General features: G+C 40.4%; 2 protein-coding genes across 9 annotated transcripts in view; both read left to right on the top strand.

The window, feature by feature from the left end:
- Positions 1-18,478, top strand: part of thrb (thyroid hormone receptor beta) — a 284,472-nt gene that overhangs the window by 70,820 nt on the left and 195,174 nt on the right. The gene's annotated exons all lie outside the window — the stretch shown is intronic.
- On the top strand, positions 2,469-17,728 carry LOC309511544 (uncharacterized protein). The gene is made up of 5 exons (XM_082186823.1): positions 2,469-5,294; positions 7,493-8,607; positions 9,337-9,429; positions 9,621-9,732; positions 15,727-17,728. The coding sequence occupies exons 2-5, from the start codon at positions 8,459-8,461 to the stop codon at positions 15,817-15,819; spliced, it is 447 nt and encodes a 148-aa protein (XP_082042949.1). The 5' UTR covers positions 2,469-5,294; positions 7,493-8,458; the 3' UTR covers positions 15,820-17,728.

Raw genomic sequence — 18,478 nt, 5'->3', positions numbered from 1 at the left:
AGAGAGTCACATCCCAGAGGGCGCAGAGGAGAAACGATTTCTCAAAACCGTCCCTACCCCGGAGGGGACCACCCTCAGAAGCCTGCAGCCTCGGCGTCAGGGCTTCTTCCATTTTTACCTATTTTAGAGATAAAACAGTCCTCAGATCTTGCATATCTCTAACTGGCTAGACTGTGACCGCCACCCAGGTCCCCATCGATTGTGGATGAGCCCGAATGGCGAATCTTTGTTTTGCCGCACTCTATGCTGCGAGGAGCTTAAATATGCTGAGACTGCTCCCGCCCAGCAGTCTCAGGAACGTTAGATCGGTGAGGAAGAAACCTTTGGAACGCCACTGAAGAGTTTATTTCTTCGTTTTTTTGAAAGCTTTTTTTGTTTTTTTTGTCCAGAAGAAAAGACATATTTTATCTTAATTTTTCTTTACATCAGGAAAACTATATATATATATATATATATATATATATATATATATATATATATATCACTCCGTGGCCACCAGCAGGAAACAACCGAACTGGCAGCGCTACGACCCTCCTCAGAGAGTCGCCACCCAGAGGACGCCGAGGAGAAACGATTTCTATTACCGTCCCTCCCCGGTATAGTTTATCTGTTGTGCGACGCAATTCTCGAATAGCGTCAGTGCTGTTACATCCTCACATTCATCCATGCTTATATACTTTACCTATCAGTGCTGCCTAATAATATTTATCTATTATTTATGGTGGCTGGTGGGTAACGTCGGGGTTATGATGATGCCAACACGGGAGAGAGATAGCTCGCAAGCGTCTCTTTAACCCGAGGCACTGTCATACCATGATACTTAATACCCATAACATTACTATAGTAGAAGTTTAGGGATAAAACACATAAACAGAAACCGGTTTATTCCACGATCTCGACACCTCAGTGTGGAGATAGGGAAAAAACGGCACTCCCCGAAGAGGAGGCTGAGATATAGAGTTTTCGTTATATTTTCACTCTCATATATGTTCGGCTGGCCAGTAATATTTAACTTAGCAACAGCATTATATAAAACCTCCTTTTATAAGCTCCTCTTTATTCAACAGAGTTATGAGCTGACTTATTTATTTATTGAAAACTCATAAACATCTGCCTTATATTGATATTTTTTTCTTTTATTTATTTATTTTTTAAACAAAAACACTAACGATACCAATTCCTCGGAACTGGAAATCGCAGCATGAGTGCCTCATCCCGGGGAGGAGAAACCGCAGAGCGTGCTTCTCCCCGAGATAAGGCACTGGATCGAACAGGTGTTTGTTAGAACCATTTGCGATCCCCAAGATGCGCGTCGACGGCGTGCCTCGGCAGAAGCGGGACCCGCGCCTCGGGGCGCGCACACTGAACCGTCCTCCTCGAAGAACGGCCGGCGGGAGCGGAGCGTCCTCACGGACAGCTTCTCGCAATGCTCACAGTCAGCCCCCCCGAGAACTGACTGTTGGCATGCTCCACTCCCAAACAAGCAACACAAAACTGAAGTGTGTGTCCCCACCCGTGATATAACGTGGGGAGGGAACAACACAACGCTTGCTTGCTCTCTTTTGCCATAATATATATATATATATATATATTGCAACTTGACAGACAACAATAAATATGACAAGGACAGCATACACAGATCGCTTGCTGAAGGCACAGAAGCTGCCGCGGTCTGTCGCAGGGGTGCTTTATAGCTTCCTGGTCGATGACGTCGCCCGCCTATGACGTCTCGTCTTTCCATTGGACTGATTATACACGTGCTTCACGACGCAATCACGCAGGGCGTTCCCACCGCGTCTCGACACAGCTCGAGTTCCCTTGAAAGGGAACCAGTTAATGACTTTGTGTCAGAACACACCAGGCATGAAGCTATGATTGGTTTTAACTTTTTTATTCTAACTTTAAAGCTAGATTATCCTTTGAAAAGTGTAATACAAAATATTTGGAAAACTAACTTACATGTACTGTGTTTTCACCGATTGATGTGAGCCGTTGACCATCCTTAATGGTGTCATTGTGTGAGGAACTGTTGGGAGTATTGCAGCAGCTATTTCTTAAAAACATTGCGTCAGGCATATTTAGCATATTTTTTTACTTTATACTTGATAGGAAATGAATTGAATTTGAAACTTTGTAGACGTAAGAAAAAGTAAATTTTATTAAATAAAAATGACCAATTAATGACATTGTGTCAGAACACAACAAAAAGTGTAATACAAATTGTATACACTATTTGATTTTGGTAGGGAACACTGGAAACTAGTGTCTTTTAGCTTAATCTTTGGTTTTAAGGGAAATTAAATATTCTCGGAATCCCCACTGACCCCTGAAGTTATGACTTCTGAAGACCTTAAGAGACAACTTTACTTATGCTGCGTCATGGACTACAGAGGCTTATGTGGGCTGATTTTCTGTAAACCCTAACGCTCAAAATAATTAATTGGTTGAGAATGGGCCAACTTAAATTATACAAATCAAATTAACTTTTATGAGTATTTAGAACTTTCTTTTCTTTTGAGTTCACAAAACTTACACATTTGAATTATGTTGAATTGTTTATTTGTTTTGAGTTCTATGAACTTGTTTCTTTTAATTAGACAAACTTAAATTTAACTGAAACTGGGCTGGGATCTCTATTCCCTAGCATGCTTTGCCATGACACTTAAAATGAGAGTAAATGCTAAAATAGTTTTTTACCAGATTAATGTTAAGTGGGAGATTTAGTAATTTTTTATGTTTTGTTGTGCTATAGTTTAGAAAAGTTTCTGGTATTTTGGTTTTTGGGGGATTACCACCATTGCGTCGAGTGGAGTATGAGCTTGGTTTGAGAACAGGGAATTAACCCTTTTTAGAACCTCAAACTAAAATCGTCCAGGCCCTGGTCATTTCTAGGCTTGACTACTGCAATGCTCTTCTGGCCGGACTTCCATCATGTGCAACTAAACCTCTACAAATGATTCAGAATGCTTCAGCTCGTCTTGTTTTCAACGAGCCCAAGAGGGCCCACGTCACTCCTCTGTTCATCTCTCTGCACTGGCTACCTCTCGCTGCTCGCATCAAGTTCAAGGCATTGACGCTTGCTTACAGATCTATCACAGGCTCAGCTCCCTCCTACTTTCACTCACTCCTACAGGTCTACATCCCTACCAGAAGCCTACGATCGGTCAAAGAGCGACGTCTCGTGGTTCCATCACAGAAAGCCACAAAATCACTTTCCAGAACATTCTCATTCACAGTTCCATGCTGGTGGAACACTCTCCCCACCCTCATCCGGAATGCAGAATTCCTGACAACATTCAAAAGACAGCTGAAAACCCATCTCTTCCGTGAGCACTTAACCTCATAAAAAAATTAAAATAAAAAATAAATCCCTTCCCCTTCCCTTTAAAACCTCACTTGTCGGGTTTATGCTACTCTGAATAATGCCTGAACTTTGTTTTTTGAGCACTACTTGCGTTGTTTTTGCCTCTTCATGATGACTCGCTTAATTTAGTCCTAATCTGTAAGTCGCTTTGGATAAAAGCGTCTGCTAAATGACTAAATGTAAATGTAAAATAGGTGATTTTCACATAATTAGTCTTTGACTGTAAAATTATAAAACAATGAGCGCTCTTCAAGTGTAAGGTGTCATCTTTTCAGTAAAAAGATGGCTTTCAATAACTAAGCACAGTTTTGCTTTAAAATTGTAAAGTTTTGAACAGATGTTGTAGCTCGGGTACAATTTATGCAAAATCATTTCTGGGTCATTTTATGCCAATGTCCATTTTCTGTCCCTAGCCTTTACAGAAATATCACACTTGAAATACACATTAGGGTTACAATTTCTTATAAATTAACAATATGTTATTTGAACAATTACGTCGCCTTGAGCCATTTATATTACAATATTTTATTTTAATATTTGAAAGTATTGGTCCCCTGGAGTTGTGTCACTGGCGTTAACGTTCAACAAAAATCTAATATTTTAAAATAAAAATCATACTGATGACATCACTCGATTTCCTTCTTCCAAATTCATGAATATCTATGAAGAAGGGCCCATGGCCTCTTTTCAGTTTTCAAAAATCTTCTCATTTATCTCATGATTTCATATGAAGCTTTTGTTGAACTCACTGGTATGACCCACTTTACTGTTAGGGGATGTAAAAAATAAAATAAAAATAAACTAGAATACTTATGGAATAAACAACTTAATTTAGTTAGTACCATGCTTGACAAGATAAACTTTATTCAAAGCTATTCATTTAGATTGTATGCCAAATAATAATTTAGTCTCATCTACTTAATTATGGTTGAAGAATAATGATCTTTGGTCTTGTGTGTGTGTGTGTGTGTGTGTGTGTGTGTGTGTGTGTGTGTGTGTGTGTGTGTGTGTGTGTGTGTGTGTGTGTGTGTGTGTGTGTGTGTGTGTGTGTGTGTCATTGGTGATTCATTGTGTTATTGGTGTCACTGTCTTTTTCTGTCACGTTAAATAAAATATCACATGATAATCATTTTACATCCAATTAATTCTGATGCACTCAAAGTTAAGATTTAAAGGATTGCATCATTACTTGATTTTAACAGGTTTTTCAAATATTTTCATTGTTATAACAAACACATGGTAGCGCAGATTAACTATCATCATTCAAGCATACTTTTAACAATCCTGCTTAAAATAAATAAAACAATCTCCTTATTTGTTGCACTATTATTATTTTCTGTAACTCTGACTGCATGTGCTGAAAAATAGAAATAATATTTTCATAAAAACCTTTAATATTTCCAAAGAGGTAAGGTAACACAAGCTTCAAAATGGTAGGCCTACATGCAGTCTTTAAGTAAATGCACAGAATATAAAAATCATTAAGCCGTAATTTTTGTGTATTCATAAAGTCAAAGGGTGTTCTATAATGTGTTCTAAGTTTAAATGTTAGAAAAAGAAATCTGATCTTCAAAAGGTGTCAGAATTGAGGTGTCATTTTTGGGTTTCATCTTTCTTTCATGCGTTCTCCTAGAACAACAGGTTGGGGGACAGCTCCCCAAGGAAGAGGACGATTTAGCTTATCAGCACAATCACTGGATAAGAGTAGGCTATATAAAATTGTAACTTCCTGGCTCCTTTGTTTTGACCCCTGACTTTTCCTGAAGACACTGGTATACATCTAATTATACATATCTTACAACCTGGTCCCTGTGAAGTGTCAGAATGGGCACATTTTGGGGTCTCCCTTCCTGACAGGAATGCTTCAGATCAGGAGATTTTATGATAGGAGACTGTGGCATCTTTGATTGTAAAACACCAGGGGCCTCATGTACGAAGACTTGTGTTGAATTCATACTAAAACATTGCGTACGGACAAAGCTGTAAAAGAGCGTACGCACAAAATCTCTGCGTTATGAATCTCTGCGTACGAAGGATCCCACGCATATTCTCTTTGTACATCCCAATTAAAGGGTAACTAAACCCTAAACCAACTTTTTTTAGTTAATGATCTGTAAGAATGGGGCTTTATTAGTGCTGTTCATTGATTCAAGTCGTTTTTTTGACATTTGTGTTTAAAGTGTTTTAATTTTACAAAGTATGGTGTAAAAACGTCTGAGTGCTGCCCTCTTCAGGTTGAACAGTTGAATTTTCCTATTGGAAGTTGTGGTACACTCTGATGTCAGAGAGTACCAGCTAACCACGCCCTTGCCTACAGAGAGATACGTCTCAGATGCACACCCCCTCTCCACTGGGCTCTGCCTACTTTTTCAGCATTTTTCAAATATTGCCAGTGGGTGGAGTCAGGCTCTGACCAGGGGTTTAGTTACCCTTTAACGTAAAATTGAGCGCACATGCACGAGCACAACGCCCCACCCAGTCTCCTCCCTTAATTAAATTAATTTAAATATGGTAATGAGTCAACTTTGGCAAAAGAAAGCAGTAAGAAAATGGCGGCAAGAAACGAAACTTTACAGAAAGTGAATTGGAGGTGCTACTATCGGAGGTAGAAACAAAAAAAAATGTTTTTTTATTTGGAACTTTGTCCTCCGGAATTAATAACAAAAATATGAGTGGGATAGTTTGGCTGATGCCGGTGGGATCTGAAAGTCGCACTGTAGAGTAGACTGAGTACAGTTGAGACACTTTTTGCGTTTTGATTTTTCACACAAAAATAGACACTGAAAAGAAGTGAATTTCCACATGACACGCCACATGACATTTCATTAGCTTGTAGACTAAGATATTATCAATCAATAATACCCACAAGTAGTTTATATTTTCCACAATTAGATCATAAAAATAAGGTGCTTTTTGTCTCAACTTTGTCTCAACTGTACCAATATGTGGTACAGTTGAGACACCCATTTTTAATGATGTGAAGGTAACTAACCATTCATTGTAAATATAAAAAATAAAGACAAATAAAGAAAATAACAATTGGGCAACATTTTTTTTATTCATCCATTTATATTCATTCACTTTATTTAAATTAGCACTGGTTAAAATGTATAAAGCAGGAACAAGATATTTAACAATATTTATTAATAATACACAGTTTAAATATCACAAATATCTAATTTTATTTTAATTTGTGTCCTATTCTGGCTAATTACGACGTTTAACCTGTTATCATAACACTGAACAACTAAACAGTGTGTTTCCTAATAGAGCTCTATCGGGGGTACAGTAGATATGTGTCTCAACTATCCCCCACTGGCCACCTCGCACATTTCTCTAGATTTTGCAATTACTTTGCATGACACAATACCATGAAATATGTCACAGAATAACGTTTGTGGTGATACCAGTTATGTTTAACAGTCACATAGGGATCATAAGCTATTCATTGTGGAGAGTGCATGGTGAAGTGAACGTCATATCTTAGAAAAAAATAAAAACTTTCCCCTATATCTTCGGATCGGAGATGCGTCCGTTGTTCAAATTTCCCACGATCAAAGAGGACACTAATACGCACGTGCACAGCAAAAACCACAACTTGTGCTTGCTGCGAACGCAAGTTATTTAAGGTGTCTCAACTGTACACATGTCTCAAATGTACACAGTCTATAAATGACCTTAAAAAGAAATGGTCTGATATAAAGGTGGACATTAAACCAAAGCTGTCATTGCCATAGACTAAGGGTTGTATTAGTTTGCATATGCTTTTATATGTTCTTACTTAATTGCATAATTGATAGAATATTCCCATAATGCTCGTGTGACAATATATGTCAATTATTTTATAAATTGCAAATTAATAGCAATGGTTCCCACTGGTGGTGGTGCGATAGACTTGTAGAACAGTTGGTTGTGTAATGTTTGTAACTTCACTTCATTGCCTGTAAGAGTCGCCAACGGACAAAAACAATGAGAAATGTACGTACGCCAGACATGAAATTGGCGTGGAGGAACGCACATTCTCGCGTTAATTTCACTGTTAGTACATACGACCGTGAGCGTGAAAGCTGGCGTACGCAAAGTTTTTGTGCGTACGCAAGATTGATACATGAGGCCCCAGGTGACCAGCCTATCTTTTAATTGCTTGATGTTTTCTGAAACAAACTGCAAATGCTAATACATAGCAACTACACAGAGAGGAAGGGGAGGGCCTGTGCCCCTGCCATGATGGAAACAATCTTCATTCTCAATTTAGCAAATGGAGAGCAAACATCTCTTCTGCTCAAGGATTCTAAATTCAAGGATCTATGATTTTAACCAGAGACAAAAAGACCTCCTAATTTCACAGATGGTAAGTTCACTTCAACACATTTTTAAAACTACCTTTAAAATACTTGATAATTTAACATCTTATTTCAAACAAAACAAACTATACACTATTTTATGTTTTATCTATGTAAGTCAGTGTTTTGCTGTGTATTAGATTAAAAAACTCATACTTGATAATTTAACCCCCTGGCGTCGGCAGTATCGCTGGCGATACCAGCTCGTTTTTTTTCTCATGAGTGCAAACGAGACTCTAAATACTCTGTTGATTTTGATCTTAAATTTAAGTGTTGTACATCAATCAATCCTGTTAAGATTCTATTTTTTTTTGTGTATACTCACAATAAAAACAAAGTGTTGTGCTTTTCGTCCAAATAAAGAAAAATAAACATGATACGAGTTCTGCCCACTCTCTGTCAGTGAAGTCTATTCTGAAACGCGTCCGAAAATGAACTGTAACTCAGTGAATACTTCTCACACAGACAGGTGAGATATGTCTTTATGAAGCTTGAAATCTCTTCTTTTAAATGAAGTAATTTATATAAAAAACAAATATTCTCAGCTTATGTAATCCATTTGAAAGCAAGGAGAGGTACCGTTTTTTCGTTCTCCCTTCATTATATTTAATGAGCTGAGGCCGCCACGCCCCCGGCGCTATTCACATGGTAAATAGTTTAGGTGATCTATGCATCGCACACGCCCCCCGATCAATGCCATAAAAACACAGTCTCTTCATCAGATTCACTGATAGTTCATCACGTTTTGAGTATGGCACGCTTCTCCGGTAGAGACGCCCTTCAGATGATTCTGGACAGCGAGGAAGAATTCACCTTTTCCTCAGAGGAAGATTGTAACTCGGACGACAAATGGCTGCATTTTCAAGAGCGAATTGATCCCGCCGAGGACAGAAGTTCGGAGTAAGTTGTTTACTGTTATATAATTCTTTTTCTGATAATATAGAACTCAAATGAATTTTCAGACTATATTTTGCTTAGTTTTGGCTAGCTTTTGACATCTTACAGGAAAGATTGCCTTACAATATCCCTAACATTCGTGTACATGCTCAAGTGTAAACTTTTTCAATGTGATAGGCTATTACTCTCTAAACATATTTGAATATTAAATATATTTCACTCAGTTTTGATTAGCTTATAACACTGATTATCATGCTAAAATACTGCCTTATGTTTAATGTAGCTTATTTGCGAATATCTGCTTAAGTGTAATGTGATTTAGTCTAAATATATTTCAGCCTCCGGTAAAATATGTGATAGCATAGGCCTACTGTCTAAATACTAGACATTATATATATAAATGTATGGTTTTGGTTAGACTATGACACTGCTTATCATGCTTCAATACTGCCTTATGCACAGATGTTTGTGAATACAGGTGCAAATGTTTGAAATGTCGTGATGTGTCGTTCGCGAACGATCCGTTCATTGCGTGCGTCACTAAATGCGTGCGGTCTATATGGCTCATAAACAGATACTCGCGGTGACGCGGTGATATTTCTCTGTCCTATGGACCATCAACAGATATATACATACATTGTGCATCCATAACAATTAATTGCCCATCAGTTTACTTTGGATAATGTATGCTAACAGTTTTTTGTTGTTGTTGTTGTTGTTGTTGTTTTTTAGGAATGTGGCTGCATCTAGCTCTCCTTCTCCAGCACCCCGCAAAGGGGCACGCAGGTGTCATTCAGTTCTCAGTGCGATGGAGAATCATCCCGAGTAAGTCCACAGACGTAATATTTACAGATTTAAATGTCTTTACATCGTCATAATATAAAAGTGCATATTCTTGTGTGATATTACAAAAACTGTTTTATCCATGGCCATTAGTGATCGATAATGATAATAATACAGTATCTTTGATTGTGTTATCAGTATGCTCACAGTGTTTTTTGTTTTGTTTTTTACAGATGTGACAATGAACTTGTCCAAGCACCTGTCCCGAAGAGAGCCAAGGCTAACCAGCAGGCAAGCAACAGGCAGTCCACTCTGGCATGGAAAACAGAGACTGATATTGACATGGTTTGTTTATTTTGCTCACATTTGATTTGCTTCGGCCCAGGATTGCGGTAAAGCCCGAGGCCCCGAAGTCGTCCTAGCACGCCTAGGGAAACGACGGTGTCCAAGTCCCGCTGCGGCCGGACTTCCACCAAAACTCATCGCTCGTTCAGTTCCAAGAAATGTGACTGTTCCAGTGTATTTTGCAGTCAACAAGCCGGTTCCACTGCCCGCTTGCCTGCACACAAATGCCGTTTTTACGGCTACCCAGATAAATCCCATAAAGAGTGTATTTTCTGGTGTCCCGGCCATGGCTGATGGTGTTATGAGTGTAGACAAAATGCCCACTGCCCAGTGCCCATTCCTACACACAAGCACAGCCCGTCACACATGGCTCGCGCACATAAAATCGACCCAGTCCGATTGCCCATTAAACGTAGCAGATGTGCCCACTGCCCAGTGCCCACAATCACTACGTCCTGCATGTCTCGAGGTTTCTGTAAAAACGAAACCAACGTGCATTTGCTCTGCTCAGGCGGACAATGCTCTCGGTGTGGTAAATGTGCCCGCTATCCCGCGCCCACATCCACACACAGACATGACAAGTCCTACGGGACTCGCCCAGCCCTCCCCCTCTCGGTTAACCACCGCAGAGGAGCCGAGCGCGGGCAATCTGCCCGCTGTTATCAGCGCGCCCTCTGCCTCGAATGTCATAAGCGCGACGCTTGTGTTACAGCACACCGAAGCCCCTCTGTCGCTGAGCGACCAGAGCGCGCTTCGCATTCAACCCCTAGCCATTCATGCAGATGCATGGGCGAGGCTACCCGGGGTTTCGAAGTGGGTGCTAGACATTATAAAAAGAGGCTATTCGCTACAGTTTCGCCGGCGCCCTCGTCACTATGCGACGCGCGTCGAGACCATGGTAAAAACAGAAGTAGCACACCTATTTCGAGCCGAAATTTCAAAACTATTGAGCAAAGGGGCCATAGAGCCGTTATCTCTAGCTCAGAGCGAGGGAGGGCTATACAGCAGATACTTCCTGGTACCGAAAAAAGACGGGGGTCTCAGACCCATACTAGATCTAAGGCAACTGAACAGAGTGCTGGCAAAGCGACAGTTCAGAATGCTCACAACCAGAAAAATCCTTGTGCAGATTCGCCGAGGAGATTGGTTTGTGTCAATAGATCTGAAAGACGCGTATTTTCAAATACAGATAGCGTCACGTCACAGGCGATATTTGAGATTCGCCTTCGAGGGCCAGGCATATCAGTACACAGTCCTACCGTTCGGCTTGTCCCTAGCACCCCGTACATTTACGATGTGCATGGACGCAGCGCTCGCACCCCTCAGGCTACAGGGCATGCGAGTATTGAACTACTTGGACGATTGGCTGATTCTAGCTCAATCTCACCCGATGCTCATAGAGCACAGGACCATTTTACTCGATCACCTCGAGAATCTGGGTCTCAGAGTCAATTGGGCGAAGAGTTCTCTGTCCCCCAGACAGATAATATCTTTTCTGGGCACAGAACTGAACTATGATAGCGCGACTGTCACCACAGCGCGTGCTAGACATTCAGCGCGCAGCGAGCTCTTTCCGCTGCGGCGCATCTGTCCCGCTCAAGAAATTTCAGAGGATGCTGGGTCTCATGGCCTCAGCATCATCAGTTCTTCAGCTGGGCTTGCTTCGCATGCGCCCGCTACAGTTCTGGCTGAAAGTGCGAGTGCCGCGCCGAGCGTGGGCTTCCGGTCTGCTTCGTCTCAAGGTCAATCAGAAATGCATCGCAGCTCTGAAACCTTGGAAAGCAAACGACTGGTACCAATCAGGTGTAAGCCTGGGGACTTCCTCGAGTGTGAAGGTGGTGTCTACGGACGCATCCACCTCGGGATGGGGAGTGCTGCTCGAGGGCAGACCGTTCTTCAGCCAATGGTCAGAACGGGAGAAGCTTCTGCACATAAACTGCCTCGAAATGCTGGCAGTAGACAACGCGCTGACGCGTTTTTGTCCCCAAATACGAGAACACCACGTCCTGGTCCGTTCGGACAACATGTCAGTGGTGTCCTACATAAATCGCCAGGGCGGCCTCAGGTCCCGAAACCTGCACAGGCTGACAGAACGCCTCCTGGTGTGGGCTCAGCGCAACCTGCTCTCGCTGAGAGCAGCGCATGTGCCGGGGCTCCTAAACGTAGGACCGGACAGACTGTCCAGGAACAATGTTCCGACAGGCGAGTGGTCTCTACACCCACAGACAGTCCAGCTGCTGTGGAAGAAATTCGGCAGAGCGGACGTAGACCTGTTCGCGTCTCAAGAAAACGCTCACTGTCTGGAATTTTTCTCCAAGAGCAGGGACGCGCTGGCTCATGTATGGCCCCGCCGCCCGCTCTATGCCTTTCCTCCCGTCTCTCTCCTGCCTCAGGTGATAGAGCGGATCAGGGAAGAAGGATGCTCAGTGCTACTCGTAGCGCCGTTCTGGAAAAACCAACCCTGGTTCCCAGTTCTGATGCAGCTAGCGAGCACTGCCCCATGGCCAGTGCCAGTGAGGAGGGACCTCCTCTCTCAGGCCAAGGGCTCGATTTGGCATCCGCGCCCAGAGCTATGGTCCCTTCATGTTTGGGCCATCAACGGGTACCCGCTGACCTCCCAAGCGGAGTGTTAAACACGATCACGCAGGCCAGAGCTCCGTCTACGCGACGTCTCTATTCCTCGAAATGGTCAGTGTTCTCCAGCTGGTGCACAGCTCATGGCGTGTCGCCCCAAGACTGTGGGGTGATGGAGGTTCTCTCCTTCCTACAAGAGCTGTTGGACAAGGGCAGGTCCCCTTCCATGCTCAAAGTTTATGTGGCGGCCATAGCAGCGTTCTCAAAAACAACGCTTGGTCAGTCAATTGGAAGGAACGATTTAGTCATCCGCTTCCTTAGAGGAGCTAAGAGACTGAATCCTCCCAGACCTCCCTCAGTCCCTGTATGGGACCTTTCTGTGGTACTGGAGGCCATGAAAGGTGACCCATTCGAGCCTTTACAGACGATTGATCTTAAACACCTGTCTTTCAAGACAGTGTTTCTTCTGGCTCTCGCTTCGGTGAAGCGCATAGGGGACTTACACGCGCTCTCAGTCAGCGCGACGTGCATGGAGTTTGGGCCTAATGACTCAAGAGTTATACTCAAACCTAAGCACGGTTATGTTCCAAAATCCCTCAACACACCATTTAGGGCGCAGGTCATTTCCCTGTCAGCCCTACCGGTCTCTGACGAGGAAGGAGACGCGAGCTTCCTTTGTCCAGTCAGGGCATTAAGAGCTTATGTGTCTCGCTCATCTGTCTTCAGACAGACGGAGCAGCTCTTTGTTTCAGTCAGCGGACGTTCCAAGGGACTAGCCGCGTCGAAACAGAGCCTATCCAGATGGATAGTTGACGCCATTGCGCTGGCGTACACTTCCAAGGGTATGCAGTGCCCGTTGGGTGTCAGTGCGCACTCCACGAGAAGCATGGCTTCGTCGTGGGCCTGGTCAAGTGGGATTGCCTTGCAAGATATATGTATGGCGGCAGGCTGGGCCTCCCCGTCTACATTTATAAGGTTTTATAACCTAGAGGTTCCCGCCTTACAGACCAGGCTGTTGTCGGTCTAAATATACCAGTACTGTCTGTTCTGATGCATCGGTTCAGAATACTGTGTATGCTGAGCACTGCTCGATGAGCACTGCCCGCTAATCGACCGCAAAATGCTTATGGGCAAATAAATAAGACCCACAATTTCCCATTAGCTCAGGCCGTACTCCGCCCTGTCTGTATGATGTAATTTGCGTCTGAGGGACGCTGCTATATGTGGAAGAGCGCGGCTCCGCCCCTCCCTCTTCCCGGACTCCCTGTGAGTTCCCCTGGTGATTATGCACTATATGAACCCCGGGCTTTCGCCCTTGGGTCTTTGGTGGCAGATCCCAGCACGCACGGCGTTTTACATTGGGTTTACAAGATACTTACACAGTACGAGAGACCTCTTGTAAGAGAACGTACTCGGTTACTAACGTAACCTCGGTTCTCTCTAGAAGAGGGAACGAGTACTGCGTATCTTGCCGTGCATGCACACGCTCTGGTTAGCTTCGGCGATGAAAAACCAGATATCAGCTGCCTGCGAGCTGGATTTATAGGCCTAAGCCACGCCCGTTTTGGTGGGACGTGACGCAGTGGGCGCGAAGCACCCTCATTGGGTCTGACGTCACGCTAGGCCTCGCTCGATAGGCTGCTGCAGTTGCCGCAGAACAGCCAATAGGCACACGAGCCGTCTTGCCTATGTCTGTATGCTGCCGCAACGCGTTTTACAATAATACAAAATTAAGGATAATTTTTTGGCTTCAATATCTCGCGGAAAAGGGATTTTCCCCTAGCGTAAGATACTTACGCAGTATGAGAGACCTCTCGTAAGAGAACTACAGGAAACGTTTGACCTCTGTAATTGCAAAAACAAAACAAAAAAACAAAGGCTACTGTACCAAATATTAACATTGATTTTCTCAGGTGTTCAAATACTTATTTGCAGCTGTATCATACAAATAAATAGTTAAAAAATCATACATTGTGATCATACATTTTTTTTTTTAGATTATGTCTCTCACAGTGGACATGCACCTACGATGGCAATTTCAGACCCCTCTATGATTTCTAAGTGGGAGAACTTGCAAAATAGCAGGGTGTTCAAATACTTATTTTCCTCACTGTATATATATATATATACATATACATACATACATACATATATATACATATATATATACACACATATACACATACACATACATATATATATATATATATATATATATATATATATATATATATATATATATATATATATATATATATATATATATGTGTATATTTTGGGGGGCCAAACAGGAAATAATTCTATGTAAATCTGAATATATAGTTAAAACTCTGAATATATAGTTGTAAATCCTGAATATATAGTTATAACTCTGAATATATAAATGTAAATCTGAATATAAAAATGTAAATCCCGAATATATAGTTAAAACTCTGAATATATAAATGTAATCCTGAATATAGAGTTTAACATTTCAAATAATATGAACTAATATGAACTAATATTCACTATTTTATGTTTTATCTATGTAAGGCAGTGTTTTGTTGTGTATTAGATTAAAATATTTATACTTGATAATTTAACATTTCAAATAATATGAACTATTATTCACTATTAAAATACTTATACTTGATCATTTAACATTTCAAATAATATGAACTAATATTCACTATTAAAGTGGTTATACTTGATCATTTAACATTTCAAATAATATGAACTATTATTCACTTTTTAGGTTTTATCTATGTAAGGCAGTGTTTTGTTGTGTATTAGATTAAAGTATTTATACTTGATAATTTAACATTTCAAATAATATGAACTAATATTCACTATTTTATGTTTTATCTATGTGAGTCAGTGTTTTGATGTGTATTAGATTAAAATATTTATACTTGATAATTTAACATTTCAAATAATATGAACTATTATTCACTATTAAAATACTTACACTTGATAATTTAACATTTCAAATAATATGAACTATTATTCACTATTTATGTTTTATCTATGTAAGGCAGTGTTTTGATGTGTATTAGATTAAAATACTCATACTTGATAATTTAACTTGTTTCATATAATCTAAATTGTTTTATTTATGGATGTGACTATGTAATCTGAAAACAGTTCACTCTAACATATTTTTTCTGTGCAGAAAAATTCCACGATCGCCTATTTATACACTCCTGGGAGACTATCAGACAGACATTTGTATTCTTAACTATGTGGTGTTTAAAAGGTTAAAACTTACTTTTAGAAATAGTTAAAGAAATTTCATCTTGTTTAAAAATGTTTAAAACTTACTTTTAAATGCATATACTTAATAAAATTAACATCTTATTTCACATATCTGTTATTTTATATGCTTTTTAATTTGTCTATGCTATTTCTTAATTTCATTCCCCTGTTTTTATTCTCCCACAGACATTATGGAAGCTGCATCGTCATCTGAAAAACAAATCCATGACAGATTTCGTCATGTTCATAATTTCGTCATTCTGTGGACTTTATTATTAATTCCACCAATAATAAAAACACCCCTGAAAAACATTCACTTCCATGTCACACCAAGCATTATTGCAGTCATAAAACACACAGCCATAAACCCCTCCCCACCGGAACCACACATGGGTCAAATTTCACATACCACCTGTTGGTCCCATATAAGGACTTCCTGTCATAAACATAAATCTAGGGCCATAAATCAAAAGTGACACAACCTCCCCCATATAGACTACTGCGGGTCCTTGTGGTAATTACAGTATGTCGTGCAGGAAATGTCAGTGATAAATGGGATGGATGCAATAGGGAATGCAGTAAACTCAGTTTATTAGATAAACACTGGTGCAAACAGCAGGCATATAGCCAGTGAGTCTTTGGTGCAGAAAGTCATTGGTGTCCTGGCAGCACTGATGCAGCAAACAATCAATCCATAGCAAAAATCTGAAAATGTCAGAGCAGGAATAATCCAGACAGGAACAGGACTCAGGAACACACGGCACGACAAACCCGAAACTTCTGCCAACACAGAATAGAAAAGGCACAAGTTAATTAGTGTCGCGCTGATTAGGATCAGGTGTGTCAAATGATGACTCAATCACTGCTTGCACAGAGAGAGAGAGAGAGCAACAGAGAGAGACAGTTAGAGTGAGTCAGTGAACCTGATAACCATCCACCGACCTCAAATATGGCTTATCAATTGAAACATGTAGGTAGCAACTTTACATGTCCGCTCGCTCTAACGTTAACCTAGATAAATGTGCACTATTATTAGGCTCATATCCAAGTGTTTGAGTGGAGTGTGGAAGCTGAAGTATAGTGCACTTAACCCTCTGAGGTCGGAAAACGCGCCCCCGCGTTTTGCTGGATTTTCTTCACATTGTAGTACAATAAACTTAAATTACTCCGTCATTTATGGTTATACAGAAAAAAGAAATATAAAAAAAGAATCTGTGATATTTCTACTTTTGTATGTGTCCACTTACAATCAAATCAAAACATTGTGCTTTTGTAAAATAAAGAAAATAAACAGGGTGTGCGTTCTGCCTCTCCGTCGCGGTGAACTTTTTTTTCTTGAGCACGTCTATAAACTGAAACAAAACTCAGCGAATCCTTCTCACACATTTATGAGCTATACACCTTTATACACATTTAAGTGTGTACTTTTAAATGATCGGATTCAAACTGAAAACAAATATTCTCTGTTTAAGTAATTTGTATAAAACCAACAGGATGTCCAGTATCTCAAACGCTTGCTAATTACTTTTAATTCGGCCACGCCCACTCGCGCAAAAGTGATTCACATGCAAATCTCCACATGGAACACGAACGCCCTCGTTACCTCAAACACAAAACACCAAAACACTTCACAAGTCTCTGCTTTTCGTCGAGTTTGGAAGACGCGCTGTGAGCTTACATTGGATTTACATCAGAAGAAGAAGAACGCGATTTGAAGAAAAGAAAGATGTAAGGTAAGAAATTCTTACTTATTAGTTTATGGTATTGTTGCATAAACTTCACATTGCAGTTGAACTGTTGCTAGATATATGGTGAATATTATACTATTTAGACCCGTGTTTACTGTTAAATACTGTTTGTGGATATCTGCTCAAGCATAGATATGTATAACCATAATGTTTAATATTTTGGAGCGCGATGGCGTTTGAATGTATCATATTTTGGAGCGCGATTGCGTTTGAAAGGAAAAATGCACCAAACATTAGGCTTTATGTTTTTACTATTATCTCATTTCATATCATCATAACGAATGGAAACATTTGAAGTAACATAAGATAATCAATATATTTTTCTCTAGCATTGTTACTGAAATCTTTTGGAAGATTTATAGGCTGCTTTGTAAAATAAAATAATTTTATGCAGTACTGCACATAGCTTATGCCTACAAGGCACAACAAATATGGTGTTCTTTATATTATATATTGTTGGAAACATTGTGTGTGTGTGTGTGTGTGTGTGTGTGTGTGTGTGTGTGTATTCTGTGAATTTTAAAAAGCAATTTTAACCAGAAAAATCGAAAATGTATTCCCAAAATCGTGCAGGCCTAGTTTCTCTTGATACCAGTATGTTCACTTTTTTCTTTTCTTTCAGGGACCAGATGCAACTGAGTCCTGCTGACTTCAACATTCACATGAGTCTCTGTACATGAACATGGTAAAGTGAAAATCAAACACCTTGGAAATGGTATGTACAATGTTTTTAGGAATGGCACAAAGGTCTCTGTCTTTGGATCATTGTTTTCAATGTGCTCTTTTGTCATTTGTATTTTTGGATTATGTTGTGTTGTAAATAAATCCAAACAATCTAAAAGCCATTCTTTTTTAAATCTCCTCATTCTTTGTGCAAGGTTGCTCTGAATGACAGGGCCTGATCGCTCCTAATAGGGCATTTAGGGGAGTGTCTTTGTCTTTCTCAGGTGTTAAAAGCTTACATATTCATGAGATGATGACGCCTCTTCGAATATGGCTTTGTCACACAAAACACGTCTTAGAAATTTTAAATCAATATATTGTCTTAGCTGAATGAGCAGTCAGGGTGATTTTCACATAGTTTTGGAGCAAATATTCTAGGCTACGTCATACAATTTTCAAAAGTCTTGTGAAGAAATAATCAGTATGGGTTTCATGGCCTTATTTCAGTGACAATTTTTTTTTGTATT

Source organism: Leuciscus leuciscus (assembly GCF_965113295.1).
Source record: "Leuciscus leuciscus genome assembly, chromosome: 12".
Taxonomy (NCBI): Eukaryota; Metazoa; Chordata; class Actinopteri; order Cypriniformes; family Leuciscidae; genus Leuciscus; species Leuciscus leuciscus.
Note: the sequence above shows the minus strand (reverse complement) of the source record. Positions and strands in the feature narration are given on the sequence as shown.